General features: G+C 39.2%; 1 protein-coding gene across 2 annotated transcripts in view; it reads left to right on the forward strand.

Moving 5' to 3' along the window:
• LOC100674473 (zinc finger protein 420-like) overlaps positions 1–23,797 on the forward strand; it is a 47,287-nt gene that overhangs the window by 16,427 nt on the left and 7,063 nt on the right. The window contains exon 2 of one of the 2 annotated variants that reach the window (XM_023539714.2): positions 15,767–15,893. The exons of the other annotated variant lie outside the window; for it this stretch is intronic. Within the exon in view, the coding sequence (XP_023395482.2) occupies positions 15,767–15,893 (127 nt within the window). The remainder of the gene's footprint in view (positions 1–15,766; positions 15,894–23,797) is intronic. 2 annotated transcript variants of the gene reach the window in all.

A 23,797-nucleotide genomic window follows, 5' to 3' on the forward strand; every position in this document is an offset into this window, starting at 1 on the left:
TCTTCTCAGTTTAAACTATTTCTGAAGATCTTATAATAGTGGTCTTATACAATATTTGTCTTGTTGCAACTGACTAATTTCACTCAGCGTAATGTCTTCCAGGTTCCCCCATGTTATGAAATGTTTCACAGATTCCTCACTGTTCTTTATCGATGCACAGTATTCCATTGTGTGAATATACCATAATTTATTTATCCATTCATCTGTTGATGGGCACCTTGGTTGTTTCCATCTTTTTGCTGTTGTAAACACTGATGCAATAAATATGGATGTGCATGTATGTGTTCGTGTAAAGGCTCTTATTTCTCTAGGATATATTCCAAGGAGTGGGATTGGTGGATCGTATGGTAGTTCTATTTCTAGCTTTTTAAGGAAGTAACAAATCAATTTCCAAAGTGGTTGTACCATTTGACATTCCCACCAGCAGTGTAGAAGTGTTCCAATCTCTCCACAGCCTCTGCAACATTTATTATTTTGTGTTTTTTGGATTAATGCCAGCCTTGTTGGAGTGAGATAAAATCTCATTGTAGTTTTGACCTGCATTTCTCTAATGGCTAATGATTGTGACCATCTCCTCATATATCTGTTAGCTACCTGAATGTCTTCTTTAGTGAAGCGTCTATTCATATCTTTTGCCCATTTTTAAATTGGGTTATTTATCTTTTTGCAGTTCAGTTTTTGCAGTTTTATGTAGATTTTAGAGATGAGGCACTGGTCAGAAATGTCATAGCTAAATACTTTTTTCAAGTCTGTAGGTAGTCTTTTTACTCTTTTGGTGAAATCTTTGGATGAGCATAGGTGTTCGATTTTTAGGGGTTCCCAGTTATCTAGTTTTTCTTCTACATTCTTTATAATGTTTTGTATACTGTTTATGCCATGTACTAGGGCTGGATATATGATTCTTGGCAGGCAATTTTTTTCCTTCAGTTTTTTAAATATGTCATCCCATTGCCTTCTTGCCTGCATGGTTTCTGCCGAGTACTCCAAGCTTATTCATATTGGCTCCCCTTTGTATGTGACTTTTCCTCTGTCCCTCGCTGCTCTTATAATTCTTTATCTTTGGTTTTGGAAAGTTTGATTTTAATATGTCTCGATGACTTTCTTTTAAGATCTACCTTATGTGGAGTTCGATGAGCATCTTGGATAGATACCTTCTCATCTTTCCCAATATCAGGGAAGTTTTTTTGCTTACAAATCTTCAACAATTTTCTCTGTATTTTCTGTTATCCCTCCCTGTTCTGGTACTCCAATCACTCGTAGGTTATTTCTCTTCATAGAGTCCCACATGATTCTTAAGGTTTCTTCATATTTTTAAATTGTTTATCTGATTTTTCTTCAAAAACATTAGTGCCAAGTGGTGTATCTTCGAGTTCAAAAATTCTAGCTTCTACTTGCTCAGTTCTGCTCCTCTGACTTTCTGCTGAGTTTTCTAATTCTGTAATTTTATTGTTAATCTTCTGAATTTCTGCTTGCTGTCTTTCTGTGGCTTTTTCCAGCTTAGTAAACTTTTCATTATGGTCGTAAATAATCTTTCTAATTTCTTCAGTTCCTTTATCTGTGTGTTTCTTGGCTTGTTCTGCGTATTGCCTCATTTCCTTCCTGATGTCTTGAAGGGTTCTGTATATTAAACTTTTGTATTCTGGCTCTGGTAATTCCAGGAATGCACTTTTATCTAGAAGATCCCTAGTTTCTTTGTTTTGAGCACCTGTTGAGGTGATCATGGTCTCCTTCTTTATGGGACTTGATATTGGCTGTTGTCTCTGAGTCATCTATAAGTTATTGTATTAGTTTATGCTTGCTTACTGTGTCGTAGGTGCTTGCTTTGTTTTGTTTTGGTATACCCCTATGGGTTGCTTGAGTGAGCTAGCTTGAGTGAGCTCTGGTGTCCTGTCCCCAGCTGGCTAGAGCTGTTATCAGGCCTATTAGTCTAGAAGTCCATTCACTTTTCTTGTATGAATTCAACTCAGGTTTCCAGGTAGCTGATCATCAAGTGTGTAGTACAGGCTCTGTCCTACAGTCTTAGAGGGGCAGGGGTTATTGGTGCATATACCAGTATCTGATTGCAGCAAGGGGTCACGCTCTGAATGAGGAAGGCGCTGAGAACTGACCCCCAAGTGTCTCTAAGGAAAACGCCTCTCTGTTCCCTAGAGCGTGCTGGTGGGTGTGTTCTGCAGAGGAACCATGGGCATCCAAAGTTTTTGGTTGTAAGGACTGGGAGGTACCAGTTATCTTTGTACCCCTGTCACAGGTGGCTGGGTGACCTGAGTGGAGCCAGCAGTCCTTAGGTCCCTGATGCAGGTAGGTGAGGACCTTGTTTAATGGGCAAGGCAATGTCAAATGTCAAACACCCACCTCTCCACCGCACAGCTGAAATGGTTGGAGTTTGCCAACAAGGGCCTATTCTCCCGAAATAGGCCCACACAGGTCCATGCAGGAGGGAAAGGTGCTCAAGGTCCACAGATGGTTTATGCCTGGACAGGAGCCGCTCTGTCCTGAGCTCCCCTGGTTAATAGAGCTAGCAAATTATCTTTTCTCCCCAATTGCAAATTTTTTCCTTCCCCAAGGCTGGGAGGATGGCTATAGGTGCTCATCAGGGTCTATCTCAGGCCCAGAGATTTAGCTGCTGAAGCCGGCTTGGGGGTAGGGGGGCGCAGTAATATATATGCAAGTACATAGCTTTTGCTGAGAGTGCCGTTTTCCTCCGGTTCCAGAGGTGTGAGTAGGCTGTGTGGCTGGCTGCTTCTCCCTGGGGAAACTCCAGCCTGAATGCTAGTACCAGCCCGCCGCCGCCACTCCGGGATTGGTGCCTGAGGGCTCCCTGTGATTCAGGTCGGGTAACTCCTCTCCGTTTCTGAACAGTCTCTTCCTCCCCCAGCCCCTGAGTTTGTTTTCTAAGGTTGCCTTTGATGCCCAGGGCTCCCAGCTTGTCACAGATATCCTCTTTTCACTTGTTTTTTCGTGTCTTTGTTGTAAGGAGTGCTCGTCGGAAGCGTCTGTCTATTCTGCCATCTTGGCTCCGCCTCCAGTAGTGTTTTATAATTTTCTTATTATAGGTCTTCTACGTCTCTGGTTAGATTTATTCCTAAGTATTTAATCTTCTTCAAGGTTATTGTAAATGGTATTGATTTGGTAATTTCTTTTTCAACGTTCTCTTCATTGGTGTAGAGGAATCCAACTAATTTTTGTACGTTCATCTTGTATCCTGCTGCTCTGCTGAACTGTTGTATTAGCTTCAGTAGTTTTCTTGAGGATTCTTTAATGTTTTCTGTGTATAAGATCATGTCATCTGGAAATAAAGATGCTTTTACTTCATCCTTACCAATCTGTATGTGCTTTATTTCTTTATTTAACCTAATTGCTCTGCCTATGACCTCCCGCAGAGTGTGGAATAAGAATGGTGATAAAGGGCATCCTTGTCTGGTTCCCTTTCTCAAGGGAAATGCTTTCAGACTCTCTCCATTTAGGATGATGTTGGTTGTTGGCTCTGTAAAAATACCCTTTATTATGTTGAGGAATTTTCCTTCTATTCCTGTTTTGCTGAGAGTTTTTTTGTGATGAATGCATTGGACTCTGTCAGATGCCTTTTCTGCATAAATTGATAAGATCATGTGGTTCTTGTCTTTTGTTTTATTTTTATGATGGATTACATTAATTGTTTTTCTAATGTTGAACCATCGTGTATACCTGGTATGAATCCCACGTTGGCCATGGTGGGATTTCTTTTTTTGTGCTGTTTTTACCTGGTTTTGGTATCAGGGATATGCTGGCTTCATAGAATCAGTTTTGGAGTATTCCATCCTTTTGTATGTTCACAAGTACCTTTAGTAGTAGTATTGTTAACTCTTCTCTGAAAGTTTGTTAGAACTCTCCTGTGAAGTTGTCAAAACTAAGGGGTTTTTTTTGTTGGGAGTTTTTAAAGTACCTTTCCAATCTTTTCTTTTGTTATGTGTTTATTTAGTTGCTCTACCTCTGTTTGTGTTAGTTTAGGTACGTGGTGTGTTTCTAGAAATTCATCCATTTCTTCTAGGTTTTCAAATTCGTTAGAGTATAATTTTTCATAGTAATCTGGTATGATTCTTGTAATTTCAGTTGGGTCTGTTGTGATATCACCTAATTTCTTATTCAGTATTTTGCTTCCTTTCATGTTTTTCTTTTGTCAGTTTAGCCAGTGGTTTCTTAATTTTGTTAATTTTTTCAAAGACCAGCTTTTGGTCTTGTTAACCTTTGAATTGTTTTTCTGCTCTCTATTTTATTTAATTGTCCTGTAGTTTTTATTATATGCTTTCTTCTTGTGCCTGAGGGTTTCTTTTGTTGCTCTCTTTCTATTTGTTCAAGTTGTAGGGATAATTCTTTGGTTTTGGCCCGTTCTTCCTTTTGGATGTTTGTGCTTATTGCACTGCTTTAGCTGTGTCTCACTGGATTCTATGAATTTCTTTATTCTGTCCTTAATTTGTTCTATAACCCAGTCGTTTTTGAGGAGGGTGTTGTTCAGTTTCCAAGTGTTTGATTTCTTTCCCCGGCTTTTTCTTTTTTTATTGATTTCTACTTTTATGGCTTTATGGTCAGAGAAGATGCTTTGTAATATTTTTTGATGTTTTGAATTCTGTTAAGCCTTGCCGTATGTGGTGTATTCTAGAGAATGTTCCATGTGCGCTAGAAAAGAAAGTATACTTGGTTGCTGTTGGGTGGAGTGTTCTGTATATGTCTATGAGGTCCAGTTGGTTGATTGTGGCATTTAAATCTTCCATGACTTTATTGAGTTTCTTTCTGAATGCTCTGCCCTTCACCAAAAGCGGTTCCGTAAAAGTTTCCTACTGTTATTGTGGAGCTGTCTATCTGACTTTTCAATGCTGTTAGAGTTTGTTTTATGTATATTGAAGCCCCATCACTGGGTGTGTAAATATTTAACATGCTTATATCCTTCTGGTATATTGTTCCTTTAATCGTTATAGAATTCCCTTCCTTACTTTGTGGTAGATCTAACTTTAATGTCTATTTTGTCAGAAATTAATATTGCCCCTTGTGCTGTTTTTTGTTTGTTGTTTGCTTAATATATTTTTTCCATCCTTTGAGTTTTAGTTTCTTTGTTTCTTTACATCTAAGACGTGTCTTTTGTAGGCAGCATATAGACGGATCATGTTTTTTATCCATTCTGCTGTTCTCTGTCTCTTTGTTGGTGCATTTAGTCAATTTCCATTCAGTGTAATTATGCACAGGTATGAGTTTAGTGCTGTCATTTTGATGCGTCGTTGACAGTTTCTTTTTTCCACTTAGTTTGTTGTACTGAATAGTTTATCTTTATATGTTGTCTTTTGCACTTATTTTTTGTTGTTGATTTTGTTATTGTTGAGTTTTTATGCTTTTCTTATGTTTTATTTTGATGTGTAGAATCATTAATCACTTTTTTGGTTACCTTAATATTTACCTGTATTTTTCTAAGTTTAAACCTAACATTTATTTCTTTATATCACCTTGACTGCCTCTCCATAGGAAAGATGTATGACTACATTTTTTATGCCTTCTTTATTGTTTTTAATGTTATCTCTTACGTGATGACACCGCCGTTTCCCTGTTTTGAGAGTTTTTTTATCTTAATTTTGTGATTTCCCCATCTGGGTTGTTAGCTGGTTGCTCTGTCCAGTGTTCTAAGTCTTGAGTTGGTATCTGATATTATTGATTCTCTAACCAGAGAACTCCCTTTAGTATATCTTTTAGTTTTGGTTTGGTTTTTACAAATTCCCTAAACTTCTGTTTATCTGGAAATGTCCTAATTTCACCCTCATATTAGATAGACAGTTTTGTTGGATATATGATTCTTGGTGGCAATTTTTTTCCTTCAGTGCTTTATATAAGTCATCCCATTGCCTTCTTGCCTGCATGAATTCTGCCGAGTAATCCAAAATTATTCATGTTGACTGTCCTTTTTAGGTGACTTTTCATTTATCCCTAGCCCCTCTTAAAATTCTCTCTTTATCTTTGGTTTTGGTAAGTTATTATATGTCTTGGTGACTTTTGAGATCTACCTTATATAAATATTTGAATACCATAACAATTCTCTCTGTATTTTCTGTTATCCTTGCCTGTTCTGGTACTCCAGTCACCCATAGGTTATTTCTCTTGATAGAGTCTTACATAATTCTTAGGGTTTTTACATTATTTTTTTTAAATATATTGGTGCCAAGAGCTTTATTTTCAATCTCACTAATTCTGCCTTCCATTTCCTCACTGCAGCTCCACTGATGTTCTATTGAGTCGTCTAATTCAGCAATTGTATTGTTAATCTTCTGAATTTTTGATTGCTGTCTCTCTATGGATTCTTGCAAGTTATTAAATTTTTCATTATGGTCTTGAATAACCTTTTTGATTTTTTTCTACTGCTTTATCTGTGTGTTCCTTGGCATATTCTGCATTTTGTCTGGTTTCTTGATCTCTTGAAGAGTTCTGTATATTAATCTTTTATATTCTACATCTGGTAATTCCAGGAATACATCCTTATCCAGAAGATTCCTCGTATATTTGTTTTTGACATTTAAAAAAATAATTTTTATTGTGCTTTAATTGAAACTTTACACATCAAACCAGTCTATCACACAAAAACTTATATACACTACATACTTCCAATTACTCTCCCCCTAATGAGACAGCCTGCTCCCTCCCTCCAGTCTCTCTTTTAGTGTCCATTTTGCCAGCTTCTAACCCCCTCTACCCTCTCATCTCCCCTCCAGGCAAGACATGCCAACATAGTCTCAAATGTCCACCTTATCTAGAAGCTTACTCCTCACCAGCATCCCTCTCCAACCCATTGCCAGTCCAATCCATGTCTGAAGAGTTGGCTTCGGGAATGGTTCCTCTCCTGGGCCAACAGAAGGTCTGAGGGGCTATGACCACCGGAGTCCATCTAGTCTCAGTCAGACCATTAAGTCTGGTCTTTTTATGAGAATTTGGGGTCTGCACCCACTCCTCTCGTGCTCCCTCTGTTGTGTTCTCTGTTGTGTTCTCTGTCAGGGCAGTCATTGGTTGTAACTGGGCACCATCTAGTTCTTCTGGTCTCAGGATGATGTAGTCTCTGGTTCTTATGGCCCTTTCTGTCCACTGGACTCGTAATTACCTTGTGTCCTTGGTGTTCTTCATTCTCCTTTGATCCAGGTGGGTTGAGACTCGTTGATGCATCTTAGATGGCTGCGTGCTACCGTTTAAGACCCTAGATGCCACTCTCCAAAGTGGGATGCAGAATGTTTTCTTAATAGATTTTATTATGCCAGTTGACCTAGATGTACCCTGAAACCATGGTTCCCAAACCCCTGCCCCTGCTATGCTGGCCTTCGAAGCATTCAGTTTATTCAGGAAAGTTTTTTGCTTTTGGTTTAGTCCAGTTGTGCTGATCTCTCCTGTATTGTGTGCTGTCTTTCCCTTCACCTAAAGTGGTTCTTGTCTACTATCTAGTTAGTGAATACCACTTTCCCACCTTCCCTCCCTCCCCCATCTCGTAACCACAAAAGAATGTTTTCTTCTCAGTTTAAACTAATTCTCAAGTTCTTATAATAGTGGTCTTATACAATATTTGTCCTTTTGCAACTGACTTATTTCACTCAGCATAATGCCTTCCAGGTTCCTCCACGTTATGAAATGTTTCACAGATTCCTCACTGTTCTTTATCGATACATAGCATTCCATTGTGTGAATATACCGTAATTTATTTATCTATTCATCCATTGAAGGGCATCTTGGTTGCTTCCATCTTTTTGCTATTGTAAACAGTGCTGCAATAAACATGGGTGTGCATTTATCTGTTCGTGTAAAGGCTCTTATTTCTCTAGGATATATTCTGAGGAGTGGGATTGCTGGATTGTATGGTAGTTCTATGTCTAGCTTTTTAAGGAAGCACCAAATTGATTTCCAAAGTGGTTGTACCATTTTACATTCCCAGCAGCAGTGTATAAGTGTTCCAGTCTCTCCACAGCCTCTCCAACATTCATTACTTTGTGTTTTTTTTGATTAATGCCAGCCATGTTGGAATGAGATGAATTCTCATTGTAGTTTTGATTTGCTTTTTTATAATGGCTAATGATGGTGAAAAAAAAATTTTTTTTTTTTTTTAATGATGGTGAGCATTTCCTCATGCATCTGTTAGCTACCTGAATGTCTTCTTTAGTGAAGTGTCTGTTCATATCTTTTGCCCATTTTTTAACTAAATTGTCTTTTTGTAGTTGAGTTTTTGCAGTATCATGATTTTAGAGATCAGGCACTGATTGGAAATGTCATAGCTAAAAACTTTTTCTCAGTCTGTCGGTAGTCTTTTTACTCTTTTGGTGAAGTCTTTGGATGAGCCATAGGTGTTTGATTTTTAGGAGCTCCCAGTTATCTAGTTTTTCTTCTGCATTCCAAATAATGTTTTGTATACCGTTTATGCCGTGTATCAGGGCTCCTAACGTCCTTGTTTTTTATTCTGTGATCTTTATCGTTTTAGGTTTTATGTTTTGGTCTTTGATCCATTTTGAGCTCATTTTTGTGCATGGAGTGAGGTATAGGTCTTGTTTCAGTTTTTCAAAGGTGCATATCCGGTTATGTCAGCACCATTTGTTAAAAAGACTGTCTTTTCCCCATTTAACTGTTTGGGGGCCTTTGTGAAATATCAACTGCTCGTATGTGGATGGATTTATGTCTGGATTCTCAATTCTGTTCCATTGGTCTCTGTATCTTTTGTTGTACCAGTACCAGGCTCTTTTGACTACTGTGGCAGTATAATAGGTTTTAAAATCAGGTAGAGTAAGACTTCCCACTTTGTTCTTGTTTTTCAGTAATGCTTTATCCAGGGCCTCTTTCCTTTCCATATGAAGTTGGTGATTTTTTCTCTCCATCTCAGTAAAGAATGTTGTTGGGATTTGGATCAGAATTGCATTAAATGTATAGATCTCTTCAGGTAGAATAGACTTTTTATAATGTTAAGTCTTCCTATCCATGAGCAAGGTATGTTTTTCCACTTATGTAGGTCTCTTTTGGTTTCTTGCAGAAGTGTATTGTAGTTTTCTTTGTATAAGTCTTTCACATCTCTGGTAGGATTTATTCTTAAGTATTTCATCTTCTTGGGGGCTACTGTAAATGGTATTGATTTGGTGATTTCCTCTTTGATGTTCTTTTTGTTGGTGTAGAGGAATCCAACTGATTTTTGTGTGTTTAACTTCTATCTCGATACTCTGTTGAGCTGTTCTATTAGTTTCAGTAGTTTTCTTGAGGATTCTTTAGGGGGATCTGTGCATAAAATCATGTCCTGTGCAAATAGAGATAATTTTCCTTCTTCCTTGCCAATCTGGATGCCCTTTATTTCTTTGTGTAGCCTAATTGCTCTGGCTAGGACTTCCAGCACAATATTGAATAAGAGCAGTGATAAAGGGCATCCTTGTCTGGTTCCCATTGTCAACGGAAATGCTTTCAGGCTCTCTCCATTTAGGATGATGTTGGCTTTGTATAAATGCCCTTTATTATGTTGAGGAATTTCCTTCCATTCCTATTTTCCTGAGAGTTTTTATCATGAACAGGTGTTAAACTTTGCCAAATGCCTTTTCTGCATCAATTTTTAAAATCATGTGATTCTTTTCTTTTGTTTTAGTTATGTGATAAGGATTACATTAATTGTTTTCCTAATTTTGAATCATCCCTGAATGCCTGGTATGAATCCCACTCGGTCATGGTGAATTATTTTTTTGATATGTTGTTGAATTCTATTGGCTAGAATTTTGTTGAGAATTTTTGCATCTACGTTCATGAGGGATATAGGTGTGTAATTTTCATTTCTTGTGGTATCTTTATCTGGATTTGGTATCAGGGTTATGCTGGCTTCATAGAATGAGTTTGGGAGTATTCCTTCCTTTTCTATGCTCTGAAATATCTTTAGCAGTGGTGGTGTTAACTCTTCTCTGAATGTTTGGTAGAACTCTGCAGTGAATCTGTCCAGACCAGGGCTTTTTTCTGTTCGGAGTTTTTTGATTACCTTTTCAATCTCTTCTTTTGTTATGGGTCTATTTAGTTGTTTTTACCTCTGTTTGTGTTATTTTAGGTAGGTAGTGTCTTTCTAGGAATTCATCCATTTCTTGGTGTTCAAATTTTTTAGAGTACAATTTTTCATAGTAATCTGATACGATTCTTTTAGTTTCAGTTTGGTGTGTTGTAATATCACCCATCTCATTTCTTATTTGGGTTATTTGCTTCCTCTCCTGTTTTTCTTTTGTCAGTTTGGCCAATGGTTTATCAATTTTGTTGATTTTTTCAAAAAACCAACTTTTGGTCTTGTTAATTCTTTCAATTATTTTTCTGTTTTCTATTTCATTTATTTCAGCTCTAACTTTCATTATTTGTTTTCTTCTGGTGCCTGTGGGTTTGTTTTGTTGCTCTCTTTCTGTTTGTTCAAGTTGTAGGGGTAATTCATTGATTTTGGCCCTTTCTTCTTTTTGGATGTGTGCATTTATTGATATAAATTGACCTCTGAGCGCTGGTTTTGCTGTGTCCCAAAGGTTCTGATGGGAAGTATTTTCATTCTCTTTGGGTTCTGTGAATTTCTTTATTCTATCCTTAATGTCTGCTATAACTCAGTGTTTCTTGAGCAGGGTATTATTCAGTTTCCACGTGTTTGATTTCTTTTCCCTCCTTTTTCTGTTGCTGATTTCCATTTTTATGGCCTTACGGTCAGAGAAGATGCTGGTAATATTTCATTGTTTTGGATTCTGCTAAGGCTTACTTTATGACCTAATATGTGGTGTATTCTAGAAAATGTTCCATGTGCACTAGAAAAGAATGTATACTTGCTTGCCGTTTGGTGGAGTGTTCTGTTTATGTCTATGAGGTCAAGCTGGTTGATTGTGGCATTTAGATCTTCTGTGTCTGTATTGAGCTTCTTTGTGGGTGTCCTGTCCTTCACCAAAAGTCATGTGTTGAAGTCTCCTACTGTCATCGTGGGGGTGTCTATCTCACTTTTCAATGCGGATAGAGTTTGTTTTATTTATCTTGCAGCCCTGTCATTGAGTGCATAAATATTTAATATGGTTATATCGTCTTGGCATAGTGTCCCTTTAATCATTATATAGTGTCCTTCCTTATTCTTTATGATGGATTTAACTTTGAAGTCTATTTTGTCAGAAATTAATATCACTACTCCTGCTCTTTTTTGATTGTTGTTTGCTTGATATATTTATTTCCATCCTTTGAGTTTTAGTTTGTTTGTGTCTCTAAGTCTAGGGTGTGTCTCTTGTAGGCAGTATATAGACAGATCTTGATTTTTAATCCATTCTTCCACTCTCTGTCTCTTCATTGGTGCATTTAGTCCATTTACATTCGGGGTAATTATAGATAGGTACGAATTTAGTGCTGTCATTTTGATATCTTTTTTTGTGTGTTGTTGACAGTTTTCTTTTCCCACTTAATTTTATGTGGTGAGTAGGTTATATTTATATATTGTCCTTTCTTTATATTTGTTGTTGTTGATTTTGTTTTTGCTGAGTCTCTATTTTTTTCTTGTATTTTATTTTGATGAGTAGGATAGTTTGTCTCCTTTGTGCTTACCTCATTATTTACCCCTATTTTTCTAAATTTAAAACTAACTTTTATTTCTTTGTGTCCCCATATCTTCCTCTCCATAAGGAAGATCTATGATTACATTTCTGAGTCCCTCTTTATTGTTCCAATGTTGCTTTCTTTTATATATGATAACATTGCTGTTACCCTGTTTTGAGGGTTTTTTTTTTTTATAATCTTCCTTTATTTTTTTGATTTTCCTGTCTGGGTGACTTCTGATTGCCCTGCCCAGTGTTCTAGTCTTTGATTGATAGCTGATATTATTGATTTTCTAACAAAGAACTCCCTTTAGTATTTCTTGTAGTTTTGGTTTGGTTTTTACGAGTTCCCTATAGTTCTGTTTATCTAGAAATGTCCTAATTTCACCTTCATATTGAAGAGACAGTTTTGCTGGAGATATGATTCTTGGCTGGGAATTTTTTCCTTCAATTTTTTATATATGTCATCCCATTGCCTTCTTGCCTGCATGGTTTCTGCTGAGTAGTCTGAGTTTATTCTTATTGGCTCTCCTTTGTAGGTAACTTTTTGTTTTTCCCCAGCTACTCTATAAATTCTCTCTTCATATTTGGTTTTGGCAAGTTGGATTATAATATGTCTTGGTGACTTTCTTTTAACATCTACCTTATGTGGAGTTCGATGAGCACCTTGCATAGGTACCTTCTCATCTTTCATGATATCAGAGAAGTTTTCTGCCAACAAATCTTTAACAGTTTTCTTTGTATTTTCTGTTATACCTCCCTGTTCTGGTACTCCAATCACTTGTAGATTATTTCTCTTGATAGAGTCCCACATGATTCTTAAGGTTTCTTCATTTTTTAAAATTCTTTTATGTGATTTTTTTCAAATATATTAGTGCCAAGTGATTTATTTTCGAGTTCAGGAAGTTTTGCTTCTACTTGCTCAATTTTCCTCTTGCTTTCTATTGAGTTGTCATCTTCTGTAGTTTTATTATTTAATCTTCTTAATTTCTGATTGTTGTCTGTTGGTGGCTTTTTCCAGCTTGTTAAATTTTTCATTATGTTCCTGAATAATCTTTCTAATTTCTTCAGTTGCTTTATCTGTTTTCCTTGGCTTGTTCTGCATATTGCCTGATTTCGTTCCTGATGTCTTGAAGGATTTTGTATATTAATCTTTGTATTCTGCATCTGGTAATTCCAAGAAGGCACTTTCATCTAGAAGACCCCTGGATTCTTTGTTTTGAGAGCTTGTCGAGGTGATCGTGGTCTGTTTCTTTATGTGACTTGATATTGACTCTTGTTGCAAGCCATCTGGAAGTTAGTGTATTGGTTTGTGCTTGCTTACTCTATCGTAGCTTCTTGCTTTGTTTTGTTTTGATATGCCGAAATGGGTTGCTTGAGTGAGCTACCTTGATTATTTTCACCTTTGTAGCTCTGATGTCCCGTCCCCAGATGGCTAGAGCTGTTATTAGGCATATCAGTCTAGGAGTCCATTCACTTTTCTTGTATGAATTCAGCTCAGGTTTCCAGGTAGCTGATCATCAAGGGTGTGGTACCGGCTCTGTCCTACAGTCTTAGAGGGGCATGGGCGATTGGTGTAGGTTCTGGTGTCTGATTGCAGCAGGAGGTCACACTCTGAACAAGGCAGGGGGCTGGGAACTGACCCCCTGGTGTCTCTGAGGTAAGCGTGTCCGTGTTCGCTAGAGCTTGCAGGGGGATGGGTTCTACAGATGGACCATTGGCACCCAAAGTTTTTGATTGTAAGGACTGGGAGGTTCCAGTTATCTTTGGACCTCTGTTGCACATGGTTGTGTGACCTGAGTTAAGGTACCTGTCCTTGGGCCCCTGATGTGGGTAGGTGAGAACCTTGTTTAATAGGCAAAGGAATATCAAACATCAAACACCCACCTCTCTGCCACACAGCTAAAATGGTTGTAGTCTGCCAACAAGGGCCTAGTCTACCCAAATAGGCCCACACAGGTCCATGCAGAAGGGAAAGGTGCCCAGAGTCCATAGACCATTTATACCTGGACAGGAGCTGCTTTTGTTCTGAGCTCAGCCAATTAGTGGTGCTGGCAAATTATGTTTTCTTCCAATTGCAAATTATTTCCTTTTCCAAGGCCAGGAGGATGGCCCTAGGTGCTCAACAGGGCATAACTCAGGCTCAGGGAATTCAGTCGCTGAAGCCGGTTTGGGGGTGGTGGGGGCATGGTAAAATATACACAAGTGCTTAGCTTTTGCCAAGAGCAGCGTTCTTCTCAGGTTCTGGAGGTGTGAGTAGGCTGTGTTGCTGGCTGCTTCTCCCTGAGGAAACTGTGGCTGAATGCTAGTAGCAGCCTGCCGCTGCTGCTCTGGGAATGGTGCCTGAGGCCTCCCCACAATTCAGGTCCGGTAATTCCTCTCTGGCTCTGAACCATCTCTTCGTCCCCCTACCCCTCAGTTCATTTTCTAAGGTTGCCTTTGAAGCTCAGGGCTCCCAGCTTGTCACAAATATACTCATTTCACTTATTTTTTGGGTCTTTGTTGTAAAGGGGGCTCACTGGAAGCGTCTGTCTATTCCACCATCTTGGCTCTGTCTCCTGTGTATTTGTTTTGAGAGGTTGTTGAAGCGATGTTTATGTGATTTGGTAGTTACTGTTATCTCTGAATCATCTATAAGTTATTGTATTAATTTATTTTTTGTTTGCTTATTGTATTCTAGCTTCTTGCTTTGTTTTGTTTTTATTCACCCAAATAGGCTACTTGAGTGACCTAGCTTAATTATTTTTGCCTTTGAAGCTCTAACGTCCTGTCACCAGATAGCTAGAGCTGTTACCAGGTATATGAGCCTAGGAGTCCATTCACTTTTCTTATATGGATTCAGCTCAGGCCCACACAGGTCCATGCAGGGGGGAAAGGTATTCAAAGTCCGCTGACCATTTCTGCCTGGACAGGAGCTGCTTCTGTTCTGAGCTCCACATCTTAGTGGAGCTGGCAGATTATCTTTTCCTTAAATTGTTCATCTCCAAGGCCAGGAGAATGGCTCAGGATGTGCAGCAGGACCTATCTCAAGCCCAGGGAAATCGACAGCCACTAAAGCTGGGGGCACAGTGAAATAATGCAAGTAGTTAACTTTTTCTAGGAACAGTGTTCTTCTCTGGTTCTGGAGGCTGGAAAGACTGTCTGACTCACTGTCTGTCTGAAGAAACTGCATCCCACTGCTACCAGCAACCTCACCACTGTGGCTTCTGGTGGTTGTGCCTGAGGGGCGCTGGTTTCCACCACATCAGGTCCGGCAGCCTCTTGTCACTTCTGAACCGTCTCTTACTCCCCCTGCCACTCAGTCCGATTTCCTAACTTTGTTTTTGATGTCCAGGGCTCCCAGCTTGTCATACATATAATCATTTCATTTGTTTTTTGGATCTTTCTGGTAAGAGGGATCACCAGTAGTATCTGACTACTCTGCCATCTTGGCCCTGCTCTCCATTTACCTTTTTAATAGCATTGCCTCTCTCTGTGAAAGGACAGACTATATGAAAAAATATATATATATGATAGCGCAGCAGTAAAAACTAGGTGACAGACATGTAAAAGTTTATGCTGCCCCAAAATAATATTCCCTTTTCTTCTGGTGGTCCTGTCAGCTCTTGATCACCTGGGGTTCTTTAATAAAATACTGCAAGCTCAGGGCCTTGGGTTGTCCCTTTGTGGAGGCCACTGTGCTTTTCATGGCAGATGAGGGGAAAATGAAAAACTACCAGTCCTGCAGTGTTTCCCAGTTGTTATTATCTCATCCTGTTTTCACCCTGTGCTTCATATTTTGTCAGATATTCTGATGGGTCCTGTGCAAGGAGGTCAACCTTCTTTTTTTTCCCCCACAAGGGAAAGATGATCTGAATATAGAAATAAGGCTTCATTGTAGAATATTTCTGTAATTTATTCTAAGTGTTCTGAATGTTCTAAACCATAGACATAGAGAGGAATGAGGCTGGAATTGGTCACAGTCAAACTGTGGGGAGATAAGTTCATTGTGGTAAAAGTATTGTTAAGTGTAATAGAGAGGATTCAATTAGTGAGAAGTGAATGTAAACAGTGAAGGGATGAGGCTGATGGCCAAATTGTAGAGTAGACCCTAGTATAACAGAGAACCCTGTGTCAAACCCCCATGAAATCTCCATTCCCCAGACCCAAGGGTCTCACCTTTCTTTTCACACATGTTGGAGTACATGGTACCTTGCTGAACCAGAAAATTTGGAATGTTTTAGGACTCAGTGAGTGTTGAGGATGTGGCTGTGGACTTTACCCAGGAAGAGTGGGCACTGCTGGATCTTTCTCAAAGGAAACTCTACAGAGATGTGATGATGGAAACCTTCAGAAACCTGGCCTCAGTAGGTATGGATGGGTTCATTTTTTTAAATTTATACTTTAGTCATCAAATATGTCATACTTATAGATGTTACTCCAGTATATGGGCCGAGAAATGGGAATACATTGTTAAATAAAACAGCTATTTTCATTTTTTCTCTGGAGCATTCATATCCTGGCCTCCTCATGAATTCAAAGCTCTGTGTATTTAATTGACTTCTCATTTCAATTGTGGTTGAAAGCCTTAACGTTCTATGTATTGTAAGTGTGAGCACTGACATCAGGGGTTTCTTTGGTGCACAGAGAGAATATTTGTTGTGTGGGACCTTGTAAACTTTCTTACTGTGTTTATTACAAGCTTGCCATGATTATTTTGGTATACATAAATTCATACTTCCTCACCACCAGAGACCCCGAGGACCAAAGTATTGGCTCAGTGTCAGGGAAGTGTTCATTGTTCTTCCCTGTCTTCCCACATGATATGCCTTTTCCATGAGCACCATGTCAGCTAACTCATTTGTCCTCCCAGAGTAGGAATAGAGACACCTAAGGAGCCTACAGGTAGCAGTCATCCAAGACTACAGTGTCGGGGGCACCAGGAGGCATTAGAGAATAGGTCTGCATGGAAGGAATGAGATTTGAATAAATCCGCTAGAAAAATTCTCTTTTGTGTTGAAGAGTATGTACTTCACAGATACCTGAGCTTGCTTTTCTGACTTTCATCACTCCTAACACACCTGTGTTCATGGAAAAAGACTATCCCTCTTGCCTTTTTTAATATTCTGTGTGCATTGTGTCCAATGCCTTTGTACTTTGCTCTTGTTTTTTTTTTTTTTTCTTTTTTTTTTTTTTATAATAACTTTTATTAAGCTTCAAGTGAACGTTTACAAATCCAATCAGTCTGTCACATATAAGTTTACATACATCTCACTCCCTACTCCCACTTGCTCTCCCCGTCTTGAGTCAGCCCTTTCAGTCTCTCCTTTCTTGACAATTTTGCCGGCTTCCCTCTCTCTCTATCCTCCCATCCCCCCTCCAGACAAGAGTTGCCAACACAATCTCAAGTGTCCACCTGATATAATTAGCTCACTCTTCATCAGCATCTCTCTCCCACCCGCTGACCAGTCCCTTTCATTTCTGATGAGTTGTCTTCGGGGATGGTTCCTGTCCTGTGTCAACTGAAGGTCTGGGGAGCATGGCCGCCGGGATTCCTCCAGTCTCAGTCAGACCCTTAAGTTTGGTCTTCTTATGAGAATTTGGGGTCTGCATCCCACTGATCTCCTGCTCCCTCAGGGGTCCTCTGCTGAGCTCCCTGTCAGGGCAGTCATCAATTGTGGCCGGGCACCAACTAGTTCTTCTGGTCTCAGGATGATGTAGGTCTCTGGTTCATGCGGCCCTTTCTGTCTCTTGGGCTCTTAGTTGTCATGTGGGCTTGGTGTTCTTCATTTTTCTTTGCTCCAGGTGGGTTGAGACCAATTGCTGCATCTTAGATGGCTGCTTGTTAGCATTTAAGACCCCAGACGCCACATTTCAAAGTGGGATGCAGAATGATTTCATAATAGAATTATTTTGCCAATTGACTTAGAAGTCCCTGCAAACCATGCTCCCCAGACCCCCGCGCTTGCTCCGCTGACCTTTGAAGCATTCATTTTATCCCGGAAACTTCTTTGCTTTTGGTCCAGTCCAATTGAGCTGACCTTCCATGTATTGAGTGTTGTCTTTCCCTTCACCTAAAGCAGTTCTTATCTACTGATTAATCAATAAAAAAACCCTCTCCCACCCTCCCTCCCTCCCCCCCTCGTAACCACAAAAGTATGTGTTCTTCTCAGGTTTACTGTTTCTCAAGATCTTATAATAGTGGTCTTATACAATATTTGTCCTTTTGCCTCTGACTAATTTCGCTCAGCATAATGCCTTCCAGGTTCCTCCATGTTATGAAATGTTTCAGAGATTCGTCACTGTTCTTTATCGATGCGTAGTATTCCATTGTGTGAATATACCACAATTTATTTAACCATTCATCCGTTGATGGACACCTTGGTTGCTTCCAACTTTTTGCTATTGTAAACAGAGCTGCAATAAACATGGGTGTGCATGTATCTGTTTGTATGAAGGCTCTTGTATCTCTAGGGTATATTCCTAGGAGTGGGATTTCTGGGTTGTATGGTAGTTCTATTTCTAACTGTTTAAGATAACGCCAGATAGATTTCCAAAGTGGTTGTACCATTTTACATTCCCACCAGCAGTGTATGAGAGTTCCAATCTCTCCGCAGCCTCTCCAACATTTATTATTTTGTGTTTTTTGGATTAATGCCAGCCTTGCTGGTGTGAGATGGAATCTCATCGTAGTTTTAATTTGCATTTCTCTAATGGCTAATGATCGAGAGCATTTTCTCATGTATCTGTTGGCTGCCTGAATATCTTCTTTAGAGAAATGTGTGTTCATATCCTTTGCCCACTTCTTGATTGGGTTGTTTGTCTTTTTGTGGTTGAGTTTTGACAGAATCATGTAGATTTTAGAGATCAGGCGCTGGTCGGAGATGTCATAGCTGAAAATTCTTTCCCAATCTGTAGGTGGTCTTTTTACTCTTTTGGTGAAGTCTTTAGATGAGCATAGGTGTTTGATTTTTAGGAGCTCCCAGTTATCGGGTTTCTCTTCATCATTTTTGGTAATGTTTTGTATTCTGTTTATACCTTGTATTAGGGCTCCTAGGGTTGTCCCAATTTTTTCTTCCATGATCTTTATCGTTTTAGTCTTTATGTTTAGGTCTTTGATCCACTTGGAGTTAGTTTTTGTGCATGGTGTGAGGTATGGGTCCTGTTTCATTTTTTTGCAAATGGATATCCAGTTATGCCAGCACCATTTGTTAAAAAGGCTGTCTTTTCCCCAGTTAATTGACACTGGTCCTTTGTCAAATATCAGCTGCTCATACGTGGATGGATCTATGTCTGGGTTCTCAATTCTGTTCCATTGGTCTATGTGTCTGTTGTACCAATACCAGGCTGTTTTGACTACTGTGGCTGTATAATAGGTTCTGAAGTCAGGTAAGGTGAGGCCTCCCACTTTCTTCTTCTTTTTCAGTAGTGCTTTGCTTATCCGGGAGTTCTTTCCCTTCCATATGAAATTGGTGATTTGTTTCTCTATCCCCTTAAAATATGACATTGGAATTTGGATCGGAAGTGCGTTAAATGTATAGATGGCTTTTGGTAGAATAGACATTTTTACTATGTTAAGTCTTCCTATCCATGAGCAAGGTATGTTTTTCCACTTAAGTATGTCCTTTTGAATTTCTTGTAGTAGAGCTTTGTAGTTTTCTTTGTATAGGTCTTTTACATCCTTGGTAAGATTTATTCCTAAGTATCTTATCTTCTTGGGGGCTACTGTGAATGGTATTGATTTAGTTATTTCCTCTTCGGTGTTCTTTTTGTTGATGTAGAGGAATCCAAGTGATTTTTGTATGTTTATTTTATAACCTGAGACTCTGCCAAACTCTTCTATTAGTTTCAGTAGTTTTCTGGAGGATTCCTTAGGGTTTTCTGCGTATATAATCATGTCATCTGCAAATAGTGATAACTTTACTTCTTCCTTGCCAATCCGGATACCTTTTATTTCTTTGTCTAGCCTGATTGCCCTGGCTAAGACTTCCAACACGATGTTGAATAAGAGTGGTGATAAAGGGCATCCTTGTCTGGTTCCCGTTCTCAAGGGAAATGCTTTCAGGTTCTCTCCATTTAGAGTGATATTGGCTGTTGGCTTTGCATAGATGCCCTTTATTATGTTGAGGAATTTTCCTTCAATTCCTATTTTGGTAAGAGTTTTTATCATGAATGGGTGTTGGACTTTGTCAAATGTCTTTTCTGCATCAATTGATAAGATCATGTGGTTTTTGTCTTTTGTTTTATTTATGTGATGGATTACATTAATGGTTTTTCTGATATTAAACCAGCCTTGCATACCTGGTATAAATCCCACTTGATCAGGGTGAATTATTTTTTTGATGTGTCGTTGGATTCTATTGGCTAGAACTTTGTTGAGGATTTTTGCATCAATGTTCATGAGGGATATAGGTCTATAATTTTCTTTTTTTGTAATGTCTTTACCTGGTTTTGGTATCAGGGAGATGGTGGCTTCATAGAATGAGTTGGGTAGTATTCCGTCATTTTCTATGCTTTGGAATACCTTTAGTAGTAGTGGTGTTAACTCTTCTCTGAAAATTTGGTAGAACTCTGCAGTAAAGCCGTCCGGGCCAGGACTTTTGTTTGTTGGGAGTTTTTTGATTACCGTTTCAATCTCTTTTTTTGTTATGGGTCTATTTAGTTGTTCTACTTCTGAATGTGGTAGTTTAGGTAGGTAGTGTTTTTCCAGGAATTCATCCATTTCTTCTAGGTTTTCAAATTTGTTAGAGTACAATTTTTCATAATAATCTGAAATGATTCTTTTAATTTCATTTGGTTCTGTTGTGATGTGGTCCTTCTCATTTCTTATTCGGGTTATTTGTTTCCTTTCCTGTATTTCTTTAGTCAGTCTAGCCAATGGTTTATCAATTTTGTTAATTTTTTCAAAGAACCAGCTTTTGGCTTTGTTAATTCTTTCGATTGTTTTTCTGTTCTCTAATTCATTTAGTTCAGCTCTAATTTTTATTATTTGTTTTCTTCTGGAGCCTGATGGATTCTTTTGTTGCTCACTTTCTATTTGTTCAAGTTGTAGGGACAGTTCTCTGATTTTGGCTCTTTCTTCTTTTTGTATGTGTGCATTTATTGATATAAATTGGCCTCTGAGCACTGCTTTTGCTGTGTCCCAGAGGTTTTGATAGGAAGTATTTTCATTCTCGTTGCTTTCTATGAATTTCCTTATTCCCTCCTTGATGTCTTCTATAACCCAGTCTTTTTTCAGGAGGGTATTGTTCATTTTCCAAGTATTTGATTTCTTTTCCCTAGTTTTTCTGTTATTGATCTCTAGTTTTATTGCCTTGTGGTCTGAGAAGATGCTTTGTAATATTTCGATGTTTTGGACTCTGCAAAGGTTTGTTTTATGACCTAATATGTGGTCTATTCTAGAGAATGTTCCATGTGCGCTGGAAAAAAAAGTATATTTTGCAGCAATTGGGTGGAGAGTTCTGTATAAGTCAATGAGGTCAAGTTGGTTGATTGTTGTAATTAGATCTTCTGTGTCTCTGTTTAGCTTCTTACTGGATGTCCTGTCCTTCTCCGAAAGTGGTGTGTTGAAGTCTCCTACTATAATTGTGGAGGTATCTATCTCGCTTTTCAGTTCTGTTAAAATTTGATTTATGTATCTTGCAGCCCTGTCATTGGGTGCGTAAATATTTAATATGGTTATGTCTTCCTGATCAATTGTCCCTTTTATCATTATATAGTGTCCTTCTTTATCCTTTGTGGTGGATTTAAGTCTAAAGTCTATTTTGTCAGAAATTAATATTGCTACTCCTCTTCTTTTTTGCTTATTGTTTGCTTGATATACTTTTTTCCATCCTTTGAGTTTTAGTTTGTTTGTGTCTCTAAGTCTAAGGTGTGTCTCTTGTAGGCAGCATATAGATGGATCGTGTTTCTTTATCCAGTCTGTGACTCTCTGTCTCTTTATTGGTGCATTTAGTCCATTTACATTCAGGGTAATTATAGATAAATAAGTTTTTAGTGCTGTCATTTTGATGCCTTTTTATGTGTGTTGTTGACAATTTCATTTTTCCACACACTTTTTTGTGCTGAGGCGTTTTTCTTAGTAAATTGTGAGATCCTCATTTTCATAGTGTTTGACTTTATGTTAGTTGAGTCGTTACGTTTTTCTTGGTTTTTGTCTTGAGTTATAGAGTTGTTATGCCTTTTTGTGGTTACCTCATTATATACCCCTATTTTTCTAAGTAAAAACCTAACTTGTATTGTTCTATATCGCCTTGTATCACTCTCCATATGGCAGTTCAATGCCTCCTGTATTTAGTCCCTCTTTTTGATTATTGTGATCTTTTACCTATTGACTTCCATAATTCCCTGTTATGTGTATTTTTTTTTTAATTAATCTTAATTTGTTTGTTTTTGTGATTTCCCTATTTGAGTTGATATCAGGACGTTCTATTTTGTGACCTTGTGTTGTGCTGATATCTGATATTATTGGTTCTCTGACCAAACAATATCCTTTAGTATTTCTTGTAGCTTTGGTTTGGTTTTTGCAAATTCTCTAAACTTGTGTTTGTCTGTAAATATCTTAATTTCGCCTTCATATTTCAGAGAGAGTTTTGCTGGATATATGATCCTTGGTTGGCAGTTTTTCTCCTTCAGTGTTCTGTAGATGTCGTCCCATTCCCTTCTTGCCTGCATAGTTTCTGCTGAGTAGTCAGAACATATTCTTATTGATTCTCCCTTGAAGGAAACCTTTCTTTTCTCCCTGGCTGCTTTTAAAATTTTCTGTTTATCTTTGGTTTTGTTGAGTTTGATGATAATATGTCTTGGTGTTTTTCTTTTTGGATCAATCTTAAATGGGGTTCGATGAGCATCTTGGATAGATATCCTTTCGTCTTTCATGATGTCAGGGAAGTTTTCTGTCAGAAGTTCTTCAACTATTTCCTCTGTGTTTTCTGTCCCCCCTCCCTGTTCTGGGACTCCAATCACCCGCAGGTTATCCTTCTTGATAGAGTCCCACATAATTCTTAGGGTTTCTTCATTTTTTTTAATTCTTTTATCTGATTTTTTTTCAGCTATGTTGGTGTTGATTCCCTGGTCCTCCAGATGTCCCAGTCTGCATTCTAATTGCTCGAGTCTGCTCCTCTGACTTCCTAGTGTGTTGTCTAATTCTGTTATTTTATTGTTAATCTTTTGGATTTCTACATGTTGTCTCTCTATGGATTCTTGCAACTTATTAATTTTTCCAGTATGTTCTTGAATAATCTTTTTGAGTTCTTCAACAGTTTTATCAGTGTGTTCCTTGGCTTTTTCTGCAGATATCCTAATTTCATTTGTGATATCATTAAGCATTCTATAAATTAGTTTTTTATATTCTGTATCTGATAATTCCAAAATTGTATCTTCATTTGGGAAAGATTTTGATTCTTTTGTTTGGGGGGTTGGAGAAGCTGTCACGGTCTGCTTCTTTAAGTGGTTTGATATGGATTGTTGTCTCCGAGCCATCACTGGGAAACTAGTTTTTCCAGAAAATCCGCTAAAAAAAAAACTGCAGTCAGATCCCTATCAGAGTTCTCCCTCTGGCTCAGGCTATTCAGATGTTAATGAAGCCGCCTGGGGAGGGTGGGGGAGGGAACAGAGAGATAGGAGAGTAGCACCTCAGAATATAGCCAGAGTTGCTTGTCTTGCTTGGAATGACTGTTACATCTGAGATTCCCGCGGGCGCGTCGCCTATGTGTGCTGGCTGTGTGGAGATTGCCCCCAGGGGGTCTGGCCCGCTGGAGTCACGGTCAGATCCTCCGCTTCCAGCCACACGCCCAGCGTCAAGGCTCCCCTACTGGGACGGTGCACTCTCAACTCCAAAATCAGTCGCTGCCTCCCGGGGACTTCTCGTCCCTCCAGCCGCGTGGCCGTGCCGCCCCCGTGAACCAGGTGGGCCCCCTCCCGGGGTTAGTTCAGATGGGTGGAGTAGCTCCCCGTGCTTGTGCCGCGACCAAGTGTCCCGGCTGGAACGCTGTTCTCCCCACTCCAATACCAGTCGCTGCCTCCCGGGGACTTCTCCTACCGGCTGCGTCCCACGCCGCCCGCGCGACCCGGCTGGTCCCCTTCCCGGGGTTAGTTCAGGGGGTGGAGCAACTCTCCGTGTTTATGGCGTACCTGCGAGCAGTCCAAATCCCTGCGGGACGGTTCCCCGGCTCGGATGCTGCTCTTTCTGCTCCAAGATCAGTCACTGCCTCCCGGGGACTTCTCCTACCGGCTGCGTCCCACGCCGCCCGTGGAACCGGCTGGTCCCCCTCCCG

The sequence above is a fragment of the Loxodonta africana genome, chromosome 2 (assembly GCF_030014295.1).
Source record: "Loxodonta africana isolate mLoxAfr1 chromosome 2, mLoxAfr1.hap2, whole genome shotgun sequence".
In the NCBI taxonomy this organism is placed as follows: domain Eukaryota; kingdom Metazoa; phylum Chordata; class Mammalia; order Proboscidea; family Elephantidae; genus Loxodonta; species Loxodonta africana.